The 14,692-nt window shown below is 49.0% G+C and overlaps 1 protein-coding gene and 1 long non-coding RNA gene across 2 annotated transcripts; one reads left to right on the forward strand and one right to left on the reverse strand.

The window, feature by feature from the left end:
• Window positions 1–1,202: 1,202 nt before the first annotated feature.
• On the reverse strand, window positions 1,203–9,540 carry Slc46a2 (solute carrier family 46 member 2). Its single transcript, XM_021649795.2, has 4 exons — window positions 8,078–9,540; window positions 7,336–7,419; window positions 6,680–6,836; window positions 1,203–2,240 (listed from the first exon to the last, which is right to left on the reverse strand). The coding sequence occupies exons 1-4, from the start codon at window positions 9,207–9,209 to the stop codon at window positions 2,183–2,185; spliced, it is 1,431 nt and encodes a 476-aa protein (XP_021505470.2). The 5' UTR covers window positions 9,210–9,540; the 3' UTR covers window positions 1,203–2,182.
• Window positions 3,286–13,651, forward strand: LOC132653228 (uncharacterized). Its single transcript, XR_009591016.1, has 3 exons — window positions 3,286–3,322; window positions 4,142–4,230; window positions 13,422–13,651. It is a non-coding gene; the product is annotated as an uncharacterized LOC132653228 (long non-coding RNA).
• The last annotated feature ends 1,041 nt before the right edge of the window (window positions 13,652–14,692 follow it).

Genomic DNA, 14,692 nt, shown 5'->3' on the forward strand with positions numbered 1-14,692 from the left:
TCTATATGTCAACCAAGGCTACAATATTAGGTGCTGTCACAGATAGACAGACAAACAGACAGATAGATAGATAGATGCATGCCTGACATTGGAAATCAAGCAAGACATTGGAAATGGACTTCATAATGATGCTGAACTTGTCTTAGTAATAATCTAATTAATTCAATGTCATCAATCCAGTACTACAGTGATATAAAATGGGGCAGTGAGATGAAATAGATTCGAGACTTAATCTTTATTGTCTTATTTGATAACTGTGGTTCTAGAATAGTTACATCTCTGAGCCTTCAACACTATGACTTTTGAAGTACAGACAAGCCTGCTCTACAGGGTTCGTAAGTTAGTAATTATGTACACAAAGCACCTGTGTGGTGGACACTCACTATAGAAGAGCTCTTCCGGAAGGGCTCTTCCTGCTACTAATTTAAATATGTTTAAGTTAAATATTAACCAGTAAGCCTTTCCTATATGCTTAGCTGTCTGATTTTATATACCTTTCCCCTTGCCCTTTTAAGAGGGTACAGAGTTCAGATCCTGGAGGATTGGGATCAGACTGGAGACCTGGGTATTGGATAGAAATAAATTGCAAAAGCCATGGCTAGGACAGCTCAGCAGATAAAGACACTTGAGAGTGCAATCCCTGGTCCTGATAGAGGAGAAGCGAATCATGCAAATTCTCCGACCTCCATTAAAACCGTGGCAAAAAGGGATAAAGGAGGAAGCTGTAAGGAGCAGCTGGATTTAAGAGAGAGCTGTGAGAAAGGGGACTAGGTCAGAGGTGATTTGGAGTCCTGCAGTTTGGAGGTCGAGGTGATTCTCCTGTAGGAGGGAAGGGAGAAAAGATGCAGTGATCTTAAGTGGTGAGTGAGGGGAAAATAAAGGTGTGTGATTTATGCTTGGGGAAACTGGAGGTGTTGACTCAGATGTTGAAAAAATTCAGGGTCTGTGAGAAAAAAAAAACATTATTGAAGAACTAAGGACAGTGCCATTGGGGCCTCAAGAGTTAATGATGCAAGGAGGACAGGAGGAAGAGGATGCAGGGAGGATGGGAGAAAGAAGATGCAGGGAATTTTTGAGAGAGGAGGAAGAAAGTAAAGTTTTGATCATTCCTTGGAAGAGAATCAGGTACAAACTGTCCAGATGCCCTGGCATTTGAATGCATTCTCTGTATATTTCATCCACTTTGAGAATGCCTTGTCTGTAGTTACAGGGGGAGCCTAGCAGAGAAAGAAGGATTTGTGCTTACATTGTGAATATTGATTTTATTAGAAGACGATTCTGCTTTGTAAGCAAAGCAGACAATCAGGATAAACAACTCAGAATAAGCTGGCAGCACATCCCTGCCTTTTAACACCATCCACTCAGGACAGTGTTGACTGAAAGTCAGCTAAGTCACTAAGGAAGTCTCCTGGCACTTGCTGGGTTTTGCTGTTGCTGGGTTTGTTTCTGTTTTTTGAGGCAGGATCTAGTGTATTCCCAGCTGGTCTCTGACTGGTAATACAGCCAAGAATAGCCTTGAACCTGCGATCTTTCTGCCTCAACCGCCCCCCCCTCCAAGTTCTGGGAGTACAGGTATGCACAACCATACCTGGTTTTTGTGGTGCGGAAGATTGAACTCAGGCCTGGTGCATGCCAGGAGAGCACTCCACTAACTGAGCTTCAGCCCCAGTCCTCATCTTCGCTTCCTAACGGTAACAATGCAACACTCCCTTGCATTTCACTGCTCTTGTTTCCAGCCGAGGAAACCAAGAAAACTCATTCCCCCCCCCCCCAAGATTTTACATTAACTTGAAAACTGTTACCAAGCATACAAAACTATTGTCAGTTTTTACAAATGTCCATTCTGTGTTCATTCTCTCGGGCTGGTGAAATGCAGGCTGTAGCCACGCCTCCCAGCTTAGTGCCCCTGTGACCTAAGGCTCCATTGAAGCCTTTCAGACAGTGGTGGAAAGGGGGCTGGCTGAATGGAACCCCTCCAAGACCTAGGATGCCCGTGCAAGCAGCTTGTACACACAGATCCTTACCTCTACCTGGCAGAGGCATCTGAGAACTAGAAAATTTCCTCCAAAACCCAGAAAGTGATTTTCCCGCCCACCAGGGACCCAAGAGCCACAGCAGGTCATTGGAAGGCCGGAACTGGGGTTTCATGGGCAGAACCTGGTTATCACTGTTTTCAGCTTCTTCATTTCTCTGCACTCTCTTCTTGTGATGACCTTGGGACTTGTTTGTAGGCCACAATGCTGTAAGAATTTGCAAAGGAGAATTATGAAGGGAGAGGTGGAATGAGGCGAAGGGATAGCTTTTCCTCACCTGTGCCTGGGTCATCTCCCACCACTCTTTCTCACCGACAGAGAGAGAGGTTGGCCTCACTGTGCACCAGGCTGTTACTGGTTCTAGAGAAAACTCTCCAGATTTCTTCCAGTCCTGTGATAATGAACTTCTCCTGGCTGCTGATGTATTCCCATGACTGTCTCGGATAGCAAGGGTAATCTTCACCGATCCCAAACAGATTATCTGCCTCAACTTCGGTGACCTTTGAGAACCTTGTGGTCTATCCCCTGTCCCTGGGCTTGCAGGTGCTTTACATGGGTGCTAGAGATCTGAACTTGTGCCTTCATGCTTACACAGCTCGCATGTCACCATGCCATCTTCATAGCCCCACATCGCTCTTGCTTTGTTTAGATGGGTCTCCTGGGAAGCCTAGGTGGGGCTCTCCTGAAACTTATGACCCTCTGAGAGCTGGGGTTGCAGGGATGGCCCACCATGCCTGGTTTATGATGAGCTGGGGCTTGAGACCGGGGTTTCACACATGCTAGCTCAGCTCTCCACCAGCTCAGCTCCAGCCCTTCTCAGGGACCACAACTTTTTGACAAAGCATTTGTTCGTTAAACAAATCCTCCCGAAATACTTCTTAGGTGCTGAGCTTTCTGTGGGACACAGTGGACAGGTGGGAGCCACACCGCCGTGGTCTCTGTCCCCTGCAAACCTCCGGCCTAGTGGAAGCGTGTTAAACAGCACCACTAATTGTCAAGAGCTGGTGTGCTCTGAAGGAAAAGCTTCAGGGGTTTAAGCAGGACTCAGTTAGAGCAAGGTAAAGGGAGAGGGGCTTTGTTTTCTCTGCAAAGTAGGGACAAATAATAGTTGCTTCAACAGAGTCTTTGTGAATTATCACATATGAACTATTTAACTAGCACCATTTTTTTAAAAGCCTAGGATAGGGATGGAACATGAATTTACCAAAGTGCGTAGGTTGGAGAAAGTGAAATCATTCTCCTCTGGTGGATGACATTTTCTCTGTGCAACACAAAACCTCTGCGAGCCTGTGAGTACCTCTGTGTGTGTGTGCGTGTGTGTGTGTGTGTGCGTGCATGTATGTGTATGTGTGTATATGTCTGTGTACTTACATGTGTGTACATGTATGTGGGAGGATAGGGAGGTAGGGAAGAGGATTGCGGCAGCGGCAGAGCCTCACAAATACTTTCTTGGCACCTCCCTGTTTATGTAGAGAAGAGCTGGCAGGAAAGTCAGACTCCCACAGTGCTCGTGACAATTCCTCCCTTTTGTTGTAGGGACCAGACAGGTCCACGTCCGCCCCCCCCCCCCTTCCATTATAGACAGGCTGTTGGCAGCCCTGGCCTGAGGCCCTCTGCTGGCATCAGGGAGGGAAATGCAGACAGTAAGTCCAGCCTCTGACTTCATGTTCTCTGCTTTACTCTGCCTTCCTGGGGCTCCGTGGCTAGAAACCCCACAGGTCTTTCCCGCTGCTGTACATATGACTGATGCACACTGGCCACCTCTAGCTGGAAGAGGTTTTCAGATTCTCGCTGAGTGACCTGGAGAGGGAAGGGCATGGAAACACTGCTACTCCATGCTCAATCTTAGTTTACACTCAAACGCCATGGAGAATTTTAAAACGATGTCCATCTTAGGCTGTGCCTCACATCAATTGAGTCCCCATCTATGGGGATGGGACCTGAGAGCAGTCATTTCTGAAATCCTTCCTGGATGTGCAACACACAGAGAATGTGACTTTGTTGGCATGTGTGTCTCTCTGCTGCTAAGGAATGATGGAGAAGCACTTAGCAGGTAGCTGCTTCGTCCATAGGAGCATCCAGTCAGCTGCTCACTTGGTTGTTTCCAGAGCCTCTTCCTGCTTCTGGGGCACAAGATCATGAAGACCCTGAGTGGCTAATTAAGGTTTGGTGTAGGACTGGCAAGATGGTTCTGCAGGTAAGGATGTTTCCAGGGGACCTGAGGTGGGATTCCTAGCACCCATGTCAGAGGCTTTAACCACCTGTAACTCCAGCTCCAAAAGAACCAACACCACTGGCCTCTGAGGGTACCTGAACACACATGGCATTCACACACACACACACACACACACACACACACACACAAAACTGGTGCAGAAACAAGTAGCCAAAGTTCCATTGGGTGAGGTGTCAAGAGCATCACACCTGTTCCATGAGCCCTCGCATCTCTTCCTGAAGGAGGCAAGCCATCCCACTTAGCACAACCCGGTGATGTGCAGAGGGAAACAGTCATTGCTTTTGTTCGTCTGTTTATAACTTTATGACCTACTTTGGCAAGTTAGACTTGTTCCCTACTATTGCTTTGGGCGTTTATTTGGATTAGAGAGATTGCTTGAACCTTCAATGAAATGGGATTGGCTACTTGGATGAAACTATTAATCAACTATGTAGATGCCCAGGAAGTTGGGACCCCCCCAAAAATCTGTACTGCATGCTAGCTCTTATCCGATCAGCCCAAACAGCCAGGTCCAGTGGGAGGGCCTAAAGGATGGAAAGTCCTGGACAGTCCTTGCTCAGTTCTTACACCTTAGGAATGAGACCCGGCCATGGTCCTCTGCTTGGCTAAGTATCCCCACCCGTTTGATTCTTGTCTTATTTTCCTCAACTAACAAATAAAGAAACAGCCTTAACGACTGATGGCTCCTCTCCCAGGAGGCCTATATTATGATAGGATGTGAGGATTCCAAAACAAGAAAGGCTTCATCACTGTGTCCTTTCACTCTGCCTTCATTTATCCATCACTCTGCTGCCAGTAATACAGCTGCTCCTACCGCTATCCAGTGACCAGGCAGGTGCTTCTAAGAGTGCGACTGTGCCAAACCCCTTCTGCCGTCTGACAGATCCTGTGGCTGTTCTGGAAGATACACGTTGCCAGCCCCTGCATGAGAGGGCTTCAATTCAGGGGGAAGTGGTAGGGACATTTGGCTACTGAATACCTAAAACAGAACTTATTCTAAGGATGACAATCTATAACTGGTTTTCAAAGATTTGGTCATTTAAAAAGTGAGCATTTCTATTACCTGATTATGTATGCTGACTACATGTGAGAGACTTGTTTACCAGCTATATTAGCATGATTAACTTCACCATCTCCTTTTTCTTTTTTCCTTTTTGGAGACAGGGTCTCATATAGTGTAGGCAAAAATGAAACTTATTAACATGCTCAGGATGACATTGAACTTCTGATCCTCCTGCCTCTGTGTCCTGAGTACTGAAATTACAGACGTGTGCCACCACATTGCTTATATGATGGGAAGGATGAGAGCTAGGCTTGTGCAGAGTAAGCAAGCACTGTGCCAATCAAATGACACGCCCAGATCACCTTTTCCTTGGGTCTTAGTGGTTAAAAGCACTTACTGCCTATTTCACTTGATATCACTGAGACGCCCACCCTTTTCTGAAGGTAAGCAGAGGAGCAGTGGGTCTGGGGGAGAGGGAAGATGGGGGGGTATGGGAGTCGTGGAGGGAAGGGAAACTGAGGTTAGGAGGAAGAAGAAGAAAAGAAGGAGGAGGAGAAGGAACACTTGTTGCTCTTTCAAACGACCTGGGTTGGGTTCCCAGCACCCAGCACATGGCTCACAACCATGTGTAACTTGGTGTTGGAGGACCCATCTCTGTCTTCCGGCTTCTGTGGGCACTGGGCACACGTGGTACATAGGTAAACATGCAGACAAATACTTCATATAACTAAAAGATCTTTAAAAATAAAGTGTCTCCTTATCAAATTTAACACATGCGCACACACACCTACCTTTGTGGTTCACACTCGTTTTTTAGTAAAGCCAGAACTAACTGTTACATTCTTTCCATTCTGTTGACCCCCGGGCTAGTGCCTGGCCATGGAGCAGTTGCCTCTTCTGCTGCTGGGTCCTCCTCCTGCCTGCGCTTGCCTGGAGCTAAGTGCTCTTGTTTCACAACTGCAAAGGTGTTCCAGAGGAAGAGGTCAAGGGATTGTTGCCTAGGGCTGTGCTGGGGAGCTCACCGTGCAAGGGCCACTGAGTCCTTTCAAGGCACAGAGAAGAAACAGTCCTTGGGAGGGACAAGCTGGATGACTCTTGCCGAAAGGGATCCAGACCAAAGAGCAAGCAAGTTTCTAACCTGGACTCCAACTCTAAGAAAGTGTACGAAGCAGCTATGAATAAATCATCTCACAAGACTTCCAGAAAGGAGCCAGATATTTGGAGCTGTCTGTTCATTACTGTGATTTACAGATTGCCAGATTATCTGTTTGGAAACAAACAAACAAACAAACAAACACAAAAAAAACCCCACTTCTTCTTTGTGAGAGAGCTTATAATTTAAAAAAAAAGTCTATGATTAACTGAAGCACCAGGACCCCAACACACACAGCACAGTTTCTGTCTTACCTAATTGGGACAATGGCCAAGAAGGAGAGAAACGAGGATAGAACAAAGCAGGTGCCACTGAACTTATCCAGGGTGAGCTGATAGATCTTGTTAAATATGGTGGATGTCACCACCCCAGTCAGAGCTAGGCACAGCTGCAATATGACGAACACCTTTCCTGTGGAAGAGACAAAGGTTACAGCAGATGTCCTGTCCTCCCTTCCTTGTTCCCCCTGCCCGGTCTCTGGGGAGCTCCAGGAGACCCCTCACTCTCCTAAGGACTCCTTTTCGTCTCTGTGGCTCAGCTTAATGGGCATCTTGTCTGCATCTAGCTGGATCTTCCCAAAATATGTCTCTGTGACTAGCTTTGTGAGGTTTCTTTCTGCATTCCTTTTATCCCAGATAGAAACAAGTATGTTCCTTATGAGTTTGAGGATGCTTGTAAGAATGTGTGCATGTGTGTGCATATGTGCTTGTATGACGGCCAGAGCTCCATGGATCCTCCTTGGCCCCCCAGCTCTGGGATTACAGGCATGTATTTCCTACCAGCATTTTATGAGTGCCTGAAATCCAACCTTAGGACCTCATGCAAGCACTTTACCAATGGAGCCCTCTCCCCAGCCCCGCTTGCGGGGACAACCTGGGCAGGGCATCCTGGAAAGAGTCCTCTTGCTCACCGTAGGAAGAGTCCTTTATGAGTTTGGACATGGCTGATCGGATGGTGGTGATGGGGATGAGTGCAAACATCATGATGGCTCGGGCTGTAACAGATCATAAGAACACTTCTCATGAGTCCAGCTTTGAGCAGGGAGGTCAGAACAGAGCAAAGCCTTCCCCTTCCAGCCCCTCTTCCCCACAGTCCCTGTGGCCTTGGCCTGGAAGCATTAAACTTCTCTGCTAGCAGCACCTCAGTGTCTGAGGATTCAGACTCTGAATCGCTAGCCCTACTTCAGCTGCCCCTTAACTAGCCAAATGCAGAGTGGAGGGATGGGGTGGGTTAGGGCGCGGAGAGGGAGGATGGTGAGAGAGCGTGGGAAGGGCTGGAGAGGGGCACTCTGTCCTTTGTACAAGGCTTTCTTAATTGGGAATGGGTGCCAGGTTACCGTGCCACTTTGCTAGCTGTCTCTCTGAGGTTTATGACCTCGGGCAGTTCTCTGATATCTATCTAGAATTTTTCTTTCCAAGTTGTTAGCTATTAGGCACATGAGGCCTTCCATACTGATTCCAAGATCCACTGACCACATCTTCTTGACCCAGAGCCATGGGTATCACCATGGCAAGATTCAGTCAGCCATAGAGGAAATAGGCAGCACTATACTGATAAGACCATTCCTGTCTCCTTGTACCCCCTAGAGAGCAAATTCATTTCTGGCACACAGAGGGCCAGCAGTACCCTGCTGCCTTAAACCCCACACTTACCAATGTAGAACATGTATGTCTTCTTCACAAAGGCCATGAGAAGGGCTCCAGACCCAAAGGAAACCATCCCGATTATGATCATCGTGGTGTCCCGGAAGTAGCGGGAGAAGACTAAGACACCCAAGAAGCTGGTGATGAAGATTATGTACCCAGAAGCCAGCCCATAGCCCAGCTGCACTTGGTTCCAACTGAGAGGCTCCTTTAGCACAAAAAGGGCCATGACATCCACTGTGCCCACAGCGGCCAGGTCATAGATGATGGCTCCCACAAATAGCAGGGCAACAATGGTTCGGGAGGGCTTCCCTTTCCCAGGAGTCGGCGGGCTTCCTGGTGCATTCTGCTTGTCTAGTTGATCTGGATCCAGAGTTCGATAGGTGCCTACCATGCCAGACACCGTATCCACGGCGAACACCTTGCTGGGTTCCGACCCAGACTCGGGGACTTTCAGCACAAAGAGGCTGTAGAGAAGGGCAAAGGCTGCACACCCCACGCTGCAGGCAGTTAACAGGAGGCCTTGCGCCGAGTGCCCAACGATCTGCTTGAAGAGATGCCCCGAGGCCATACTCCCACAGAACCCGGCCAAGCCCAGGACCAAATCGATGACGATGAGGCGCAAGGAGCGGTGGCCTTCGGAGCAGCTCAGGGATCCCAGGGCCATGACCCCGGACCAATAAGCGGAGAAGCCCCCGCAGAGCCCGTTGAGTGCCACTGCTCCGTACATCACCTCCACCGGCCAGTCCAGCGTCACTTTGAGCAGGAGTCCGATGCGGGACAGCAGGAAGCCCAGCATCGACGTACAGATAGAGATCTTGCGATGGTAACGGTCACTGAGCCAGCCCAGTCCATAGGCGGACAGCAGGGGCGTCAGGCCCACCACAAGGTTGTAGATGATGTAGAAATTGGAGATGGCCTTCTGCTGTTGGTCCTCCTGGTGCCCCCTGAGCAACTGGCTGGCACTGTAATTGGAGGAGCCTCCAGCCCCAGGTGCAAAGGACTCCTTCACTACCAGGAGTAGCCCTGCATCATAGAGGGAGCCGGCCACCTGGGTCAAGGCCACCACAGGCTCCGTCCAAGTCCTCACCTGGAAGCCAGAGAGCTGGCTGCCCCACGGACAGGTGACCCCAGGACCCATGTGACCTGTGTGATAGGGGACAGGGCTTGCTGTCCCAGAGACAAGAAGATGCTCCCAAAGCAGCTCAGGGCTCAGTCCCAGAGTGCGGTTCAGGTGCTTGCCTTGGGAGATGGGCTGGGGCAGCGTGTGTGACAGTTTAGCTGCCAAGGGCCTTGCCTGGCTGCGGCCCCTCCTCCTTAGGTCAGAAAAAGCAGTGCTCCGCCTCTACCTCCACCCAGGTCAGGCTGAGCCGGCTGGAGACCGCCCAGAGAAGCACCCACGAGCCTTGGCTCTCTCCCCAAGTACCTGGAGCTGGCTGGCCGCACAACCCACCTTCCCTGACCTCTGAGCACCAAAGGGACCGAAACTCGGCTGAGCCCGAGCAAGCTCCGAGACCGCCCAGGGTGCATTCCACAGTCGTCCTTTTTTTGGAGGCAGGTTTGGGCAGGGGTCTGATGCCTAGGCTTCTGCCTGATGTAACTGAGGTGTCAAGTTTTCCTGGCTGGAGTAGCAGGAACCTTGGTGTGCACAAAGCTCTGGGGCCTAACTTCAGCGCCATGTAAATCAGGATTCTGGGAACATGACTGTGATTCCAGCACTCAGGAAGTGGAGGCAGAAGGATCAGAAATCCAAGGTCATCCTTAGCTCCATAGAGAGTTGGCCACAAGAGAACCTGTCTCAACTAAAAATAAAAACAAAAACAAACAAAATAAAAGATGGCTCAACAGGCAAAGGTGCTGCCACCAAGCCTTGTGGCCATTGTTCAATCGCTGGGACCCACACGGTGGAAGGAGAGGACTCAGAAAGCTGTCCTCTGACATTCACACACAGACTGTATAAGGGACACACACACTAAACTGATTAATTAAATACTACAACAACAACAGGACTGATTTGTTAGAAGCTAGTAGCACAAACATTAAATAAGTTAACCCATGCCACAGGCCTCTCCGAGAAGTGCCTCCGTTAGCACCTGTATTGATGGGCCTTTCCTGTCGGGCTCCAGCCTCAGCTCCCAGTCCCCATGCCCCTTCAGAGCGTGAAACTGGACTCTGGCAGGGTGTGGTGGAGCTTGCTGAAGGCAGCAGGGTCCTCTGAGTAAAGGTGGGTGCGGAGACCTTCTTTGCTTCCTAATGGTTGCTCTTCCTGTCTCATGGCTTCAATCCAGTCTAGCCTGGGCTAAGATTTCTGCTCTTCCAGGACCCTTGCTTTCTCCTTCAAGTACATGCTTCTGGAAGGAGGACCAGGGTGATGCAGGAATTAAAATACACCAAGGGGTAAGATGGCCTTTCTTTTCCACATGAGTAGCTTAAAAATCACCCAGCCTCTCTTTTTATCTCTCCTTTTTCAACCCTGGCATGGTCAGGTCACATGACTGACATGAATTCAAAGTTACAGGGAGGACACACACACCTGCCTGGGAGAGTCTAAAAGGCCTGGTGTGTCTCCATGCTAGGCAGCTCTTGTGTAACCGTGTGCCCCTTTGGTAGTTTTTAAGTGGGGTCTCTTCTCTACTTCTCGTCACCACTCAGCCCCTTCTTTGTACCCAGAACCAGACTGCTCTGACGTCTGCAAAGAGAAAGATGTATCGAGTCTACCCTCGAGAGCCATGCCTGTGGATCTGGCTATAGCTTGTCTCTCTTTCTCCCTTTCCGCGGCCTGCGTTCCCCAACCCGGGCCTGACTCTTACTCCATTCCTAACAGAGTTTTCCAAGGCGAACAACTCAGTAGCCCACCCCATGCGTGGCTGAAACTCCAGGGGCAGCAGCCAGTGCTGCAAGAGCTCTGCAGTCAGTGACAGAACGGCCAGAAGGACCACTCCAGCCATTTGCTCAAACGAGCGCATTATTGGTGCTGTGCGCACACGCACACACGCGCACACACATCAATCTTTAAAATGTATCTGGTTTATAGAAAGAATATAAAATAAAATTCTTTTTTTCTGGGCTGGAGAGATGGCTCAGCACTGGCTGCTCTTCCAGAGGACCCAGGTTCAATTCCCAGCACCCACATGGCAGCCCACAGCTGTCTCTAACTCCAAGGTCACACACCCTCACACAGACATACATGGAGGCAAAACACCAATGCACATAAAAATTATTTTTAAAATTATTTTTTCTAACCCCTTAAGCAACATATATAAGAATTAACATGCTCTCTTCTTAAAGTGTCCCTCAGGCTGGTTGGTGGTGGCACACTCCTTTAGTCTTGGCACTCAGGAGGCAGAGGCAGATGGATCTCTGTGAGTTCAAGGCCAGCCTGGTCCACAGAGTGAGTTACAGGACAGCCAGGGCTACACAGAGAAGCCCCGTCTCAACCCTGCTTCCCAAAAACTGTCCCTCAGTTTCTGTCCCCCTTTCCTGGTCTTTCCTAGTCTGACAATTCCATGCATGTACATGCTGTGTACTAGGATTTTGCTCATGGTTCGAGAGATGGGACCCACTCCTGCTCATGTCAGCAGCCATAACTAAACTCAGTGTGTCAAAATAAAATAATAAAATACAGTTAGATGGTGGAGGTTTCAAGCAGCCCACTGCTTCATTTGGGACTATTTGAGGCCTTCCCCTTCCATGAATGGTCAGGGCCGTTGCTCTTGTATTTGGCAGAAACCGATTTCCATATAAATAGGCACAAAGCTGAGCAATGACCATGGAGAAGGGGCAGGCAGAGGCGTCCAGGAGCGCACGCGTCTCCCGTAAGTGGGCCGATGCATGGGCTAGGCTCTGGCCTTTATACACTGAGTTTAGTTATGGCTGCTGACATGAGCAGGAGTGGGTCCCATTTCTCGAACCATGAGCAAAATCCTAGTACACAGCATGTACATGCATGGAATTGTCAGACTAGGAAAGACCAGGAAAGGGGGACAGAAACTGAGGGACAGTTTTTGGGAAGCAGGGTTGAGACGGGGCTTCTCTGTGTATCCCTGGCTGTCCTTTATAGGTTATAGGACTGAGGAGCAGAACTGTTTGACCTGGGTGGAGTAACAGGAAACCCTCACAGCTGATGTGCAAGACAGGTATGTTCTTTTTATTGGTAGTGCTTTTGGGACTGTGGTAAACTCTTCCATCTCCATAAAATGGAAAATAAGAAAAAAGTCCTGGGAAACATAAACATGACAGAACAGGGACTGTCAGCACGTACGGATGCTTGCCAGGGCCAACCTCTGATGGGAGCAGAGAACCGACTCTCACAGCCTGTTCTCTGACCTCTACATCCCCACTGTGCCATGCGTGCACTCAACACATTTATTAAATTTTAAATATGTATAATACAGCAAAGAAAAATATGCAAACTCACCCAAGAAGACAGGCAGATCTTGGCAGCCAGCATTCAAGTGAAGGACAGGGATTTGACCGCTGTTTTGCTGGAGAGCTGTCTCCTCATGGCCCTGCAGAGGTCCGATGAATGACTAAGAACAAGGAAGCTTAGCATCTGTGCCTTCATAGTGCCTCTATCCCCTTGGCCACTTTAAACTTTAGGTCAGCTTTCTGTTCGACTCTGTATTTAAGGAGTGCTCATCTAAAACCCTCCTCCCCTTCAAGGCTGAAGGTACCAAGAATCACTAAGATATGGCTAACACTTGAAGAGTTAGAATGATCAACAAATTGCCACCTGCTGGCCTTTTGTGCATATGGTTTATTTTTAATTATGATTTCTTTGAGAATTTCACACATGCATGCAGTGTATTTTGATCATATTTCTCCCCTCCGCTCTCTCATTTCCTCCTTTTTGTCCTCTTTTATTTTTAAGCTTTATCTTTTTATTTATAACCATGTTCGTGTGTGCGTGCCTGTATAGGTGTGTGTTCACAGGTGCCTGAGGAGCCTGGAGGTGTCGAATCCTCTAGAGCTGGTACAGATGGCGCTGTGAGCCACCCGACTGGGTGCCGGGAGCCAGATGAGGGTCCTCTGAAAGAGCAATGCTTGTTCCAAGCCTCTGGGCTCTGTCCATGCCACTCCCACCTCTCTCCTAACCCCCCAAGTCCATATATTCATGCGTGTCCAGTGGCCACATTCTTAAAGAAAGCAGACTCTCCCTCCAGCCATCAAGATCTCCGGCTTGTGAGCCCCTTTCCCGTGCCCACTAGATCTTGCACAGGCACCCGCAGTTGCCTGGCTTCCCCGGGGCAGTGGTCTTCTCTTGTCCGGAAGACGCTGTTCAACTGCAGTCCTCCTCAAACCAACTGCGATTATGAGCCCTCTAACTCACTCTCTCTAACCCCTAACCCCGTAGGCCAGCGCAGCTCAGGCCTCGTGGGAGGAGCTTCTTTGTGAAGAGGTGGTGGCTGATGCAGAAGCTCAGCTGCTCGCATTGCCTGTGGAGTGCTCAGCCGCAAACGGGACCCTGCATAGGAGGCTGTCCCCACCCACCCCAGACTCAGAGCCCGTCGTGGAAGAGGTGGCAGAAAGGCTGGAGCTTCTAGCCTTAATGCCGCGCTCCTCCAGAGCAGCATCTGGAACCGGCCATTGTCTTAGCCCTGAAAGAATGTGGTTGACCTAATTAACCACCATGCCCTTCTGACTCGCTCTTTTTTCTGAGTCATTCCTTCTTGCACTTACTGTGGGTTCCAAGAGAACAGGTCTGACCAATAAACATGTTGCAATAAGAGTCAAAACTACTCTGTAGGCAGTGGCTTTCTTGTCACCAACCAGGCCCCTCATGACTCTCCTGAGATAACCATCACCCAGGCCAGTTTTGTTCCTTCCTTACACAGTCTGAAGTTCTCTTTGGTACCTCCAGGGCAAGCCTAGGATGCTGGTCCCATACCCACTTCCCATACGCTAAACAAATTCATTTTGTGCTTCCGCTACTATTACATCCTCTTCTGTCACTTTGGACAAGTGGCTGATCCTGGTCCATTGAGACCACCAGAATCAGGTTTCTGCCATATGACTCTAAGATCATAGCACTTTTCCTTCCAGAGTCTCCTAGTGGTTGGGCTATCACTAATTAAGGACACAGCTCAAGCCCCTTTGTTTGATCGCAAACAATCCTCCAGTTATGATTTTACTGCCAACATAATGTTGCAGATAGGAAGGAAATATGCTAGTTACTTGGATTCTCGAAGTGATTTTACCTGTTACTCTCATAAGTGAACACTGTGGTCTGTCTACCTTCTTGTCCTTTTCTCTTCTGTTTGGAGACAGAGTCCCACATAGCCTATGCTGATCTAAACTTTCCATGAAGGCAAGGATGGCCTTGAACTCCGAATCATCCTGCTCCTTCCTCTCAAATGCTGGGGATTACAGGTTTCATGGTGTAAGCCGCCATGCCTGTTTATGTGTACTGGAGACTGGACTCAGGGCTTCCTGCATGCTGGGCGGGCCCTCTCCTGCCTTAGCCTCAACTCTCTCTCTGCTTTCCCAATGTAGATGATGGAGGCATCTAACTAGGAAATGCCTCCCCTCTGTTGCTGTTGAAATGTGAGTTTTTTTTCATTTGGCTGAGTTGAGATCTAGCAATCCTGGCTCAAGTACATTCACGCCAATATAGTTAATATATCC

The sequence above is a fragment of the Meriones unguiculatus genome, chromosome 3, assembly GCF_030254825.1.
Source record: "Meriones unguiculatus strain TT.TT164.6M chromosome 3, Bangor_MerUng_6.1, whole genome shotgun sequence".
NCBI lineage: Eukaryota > Metazoa > Chordata > Mammalia > Rodentia > Muridae > Meriones > Meriones unguiculatus.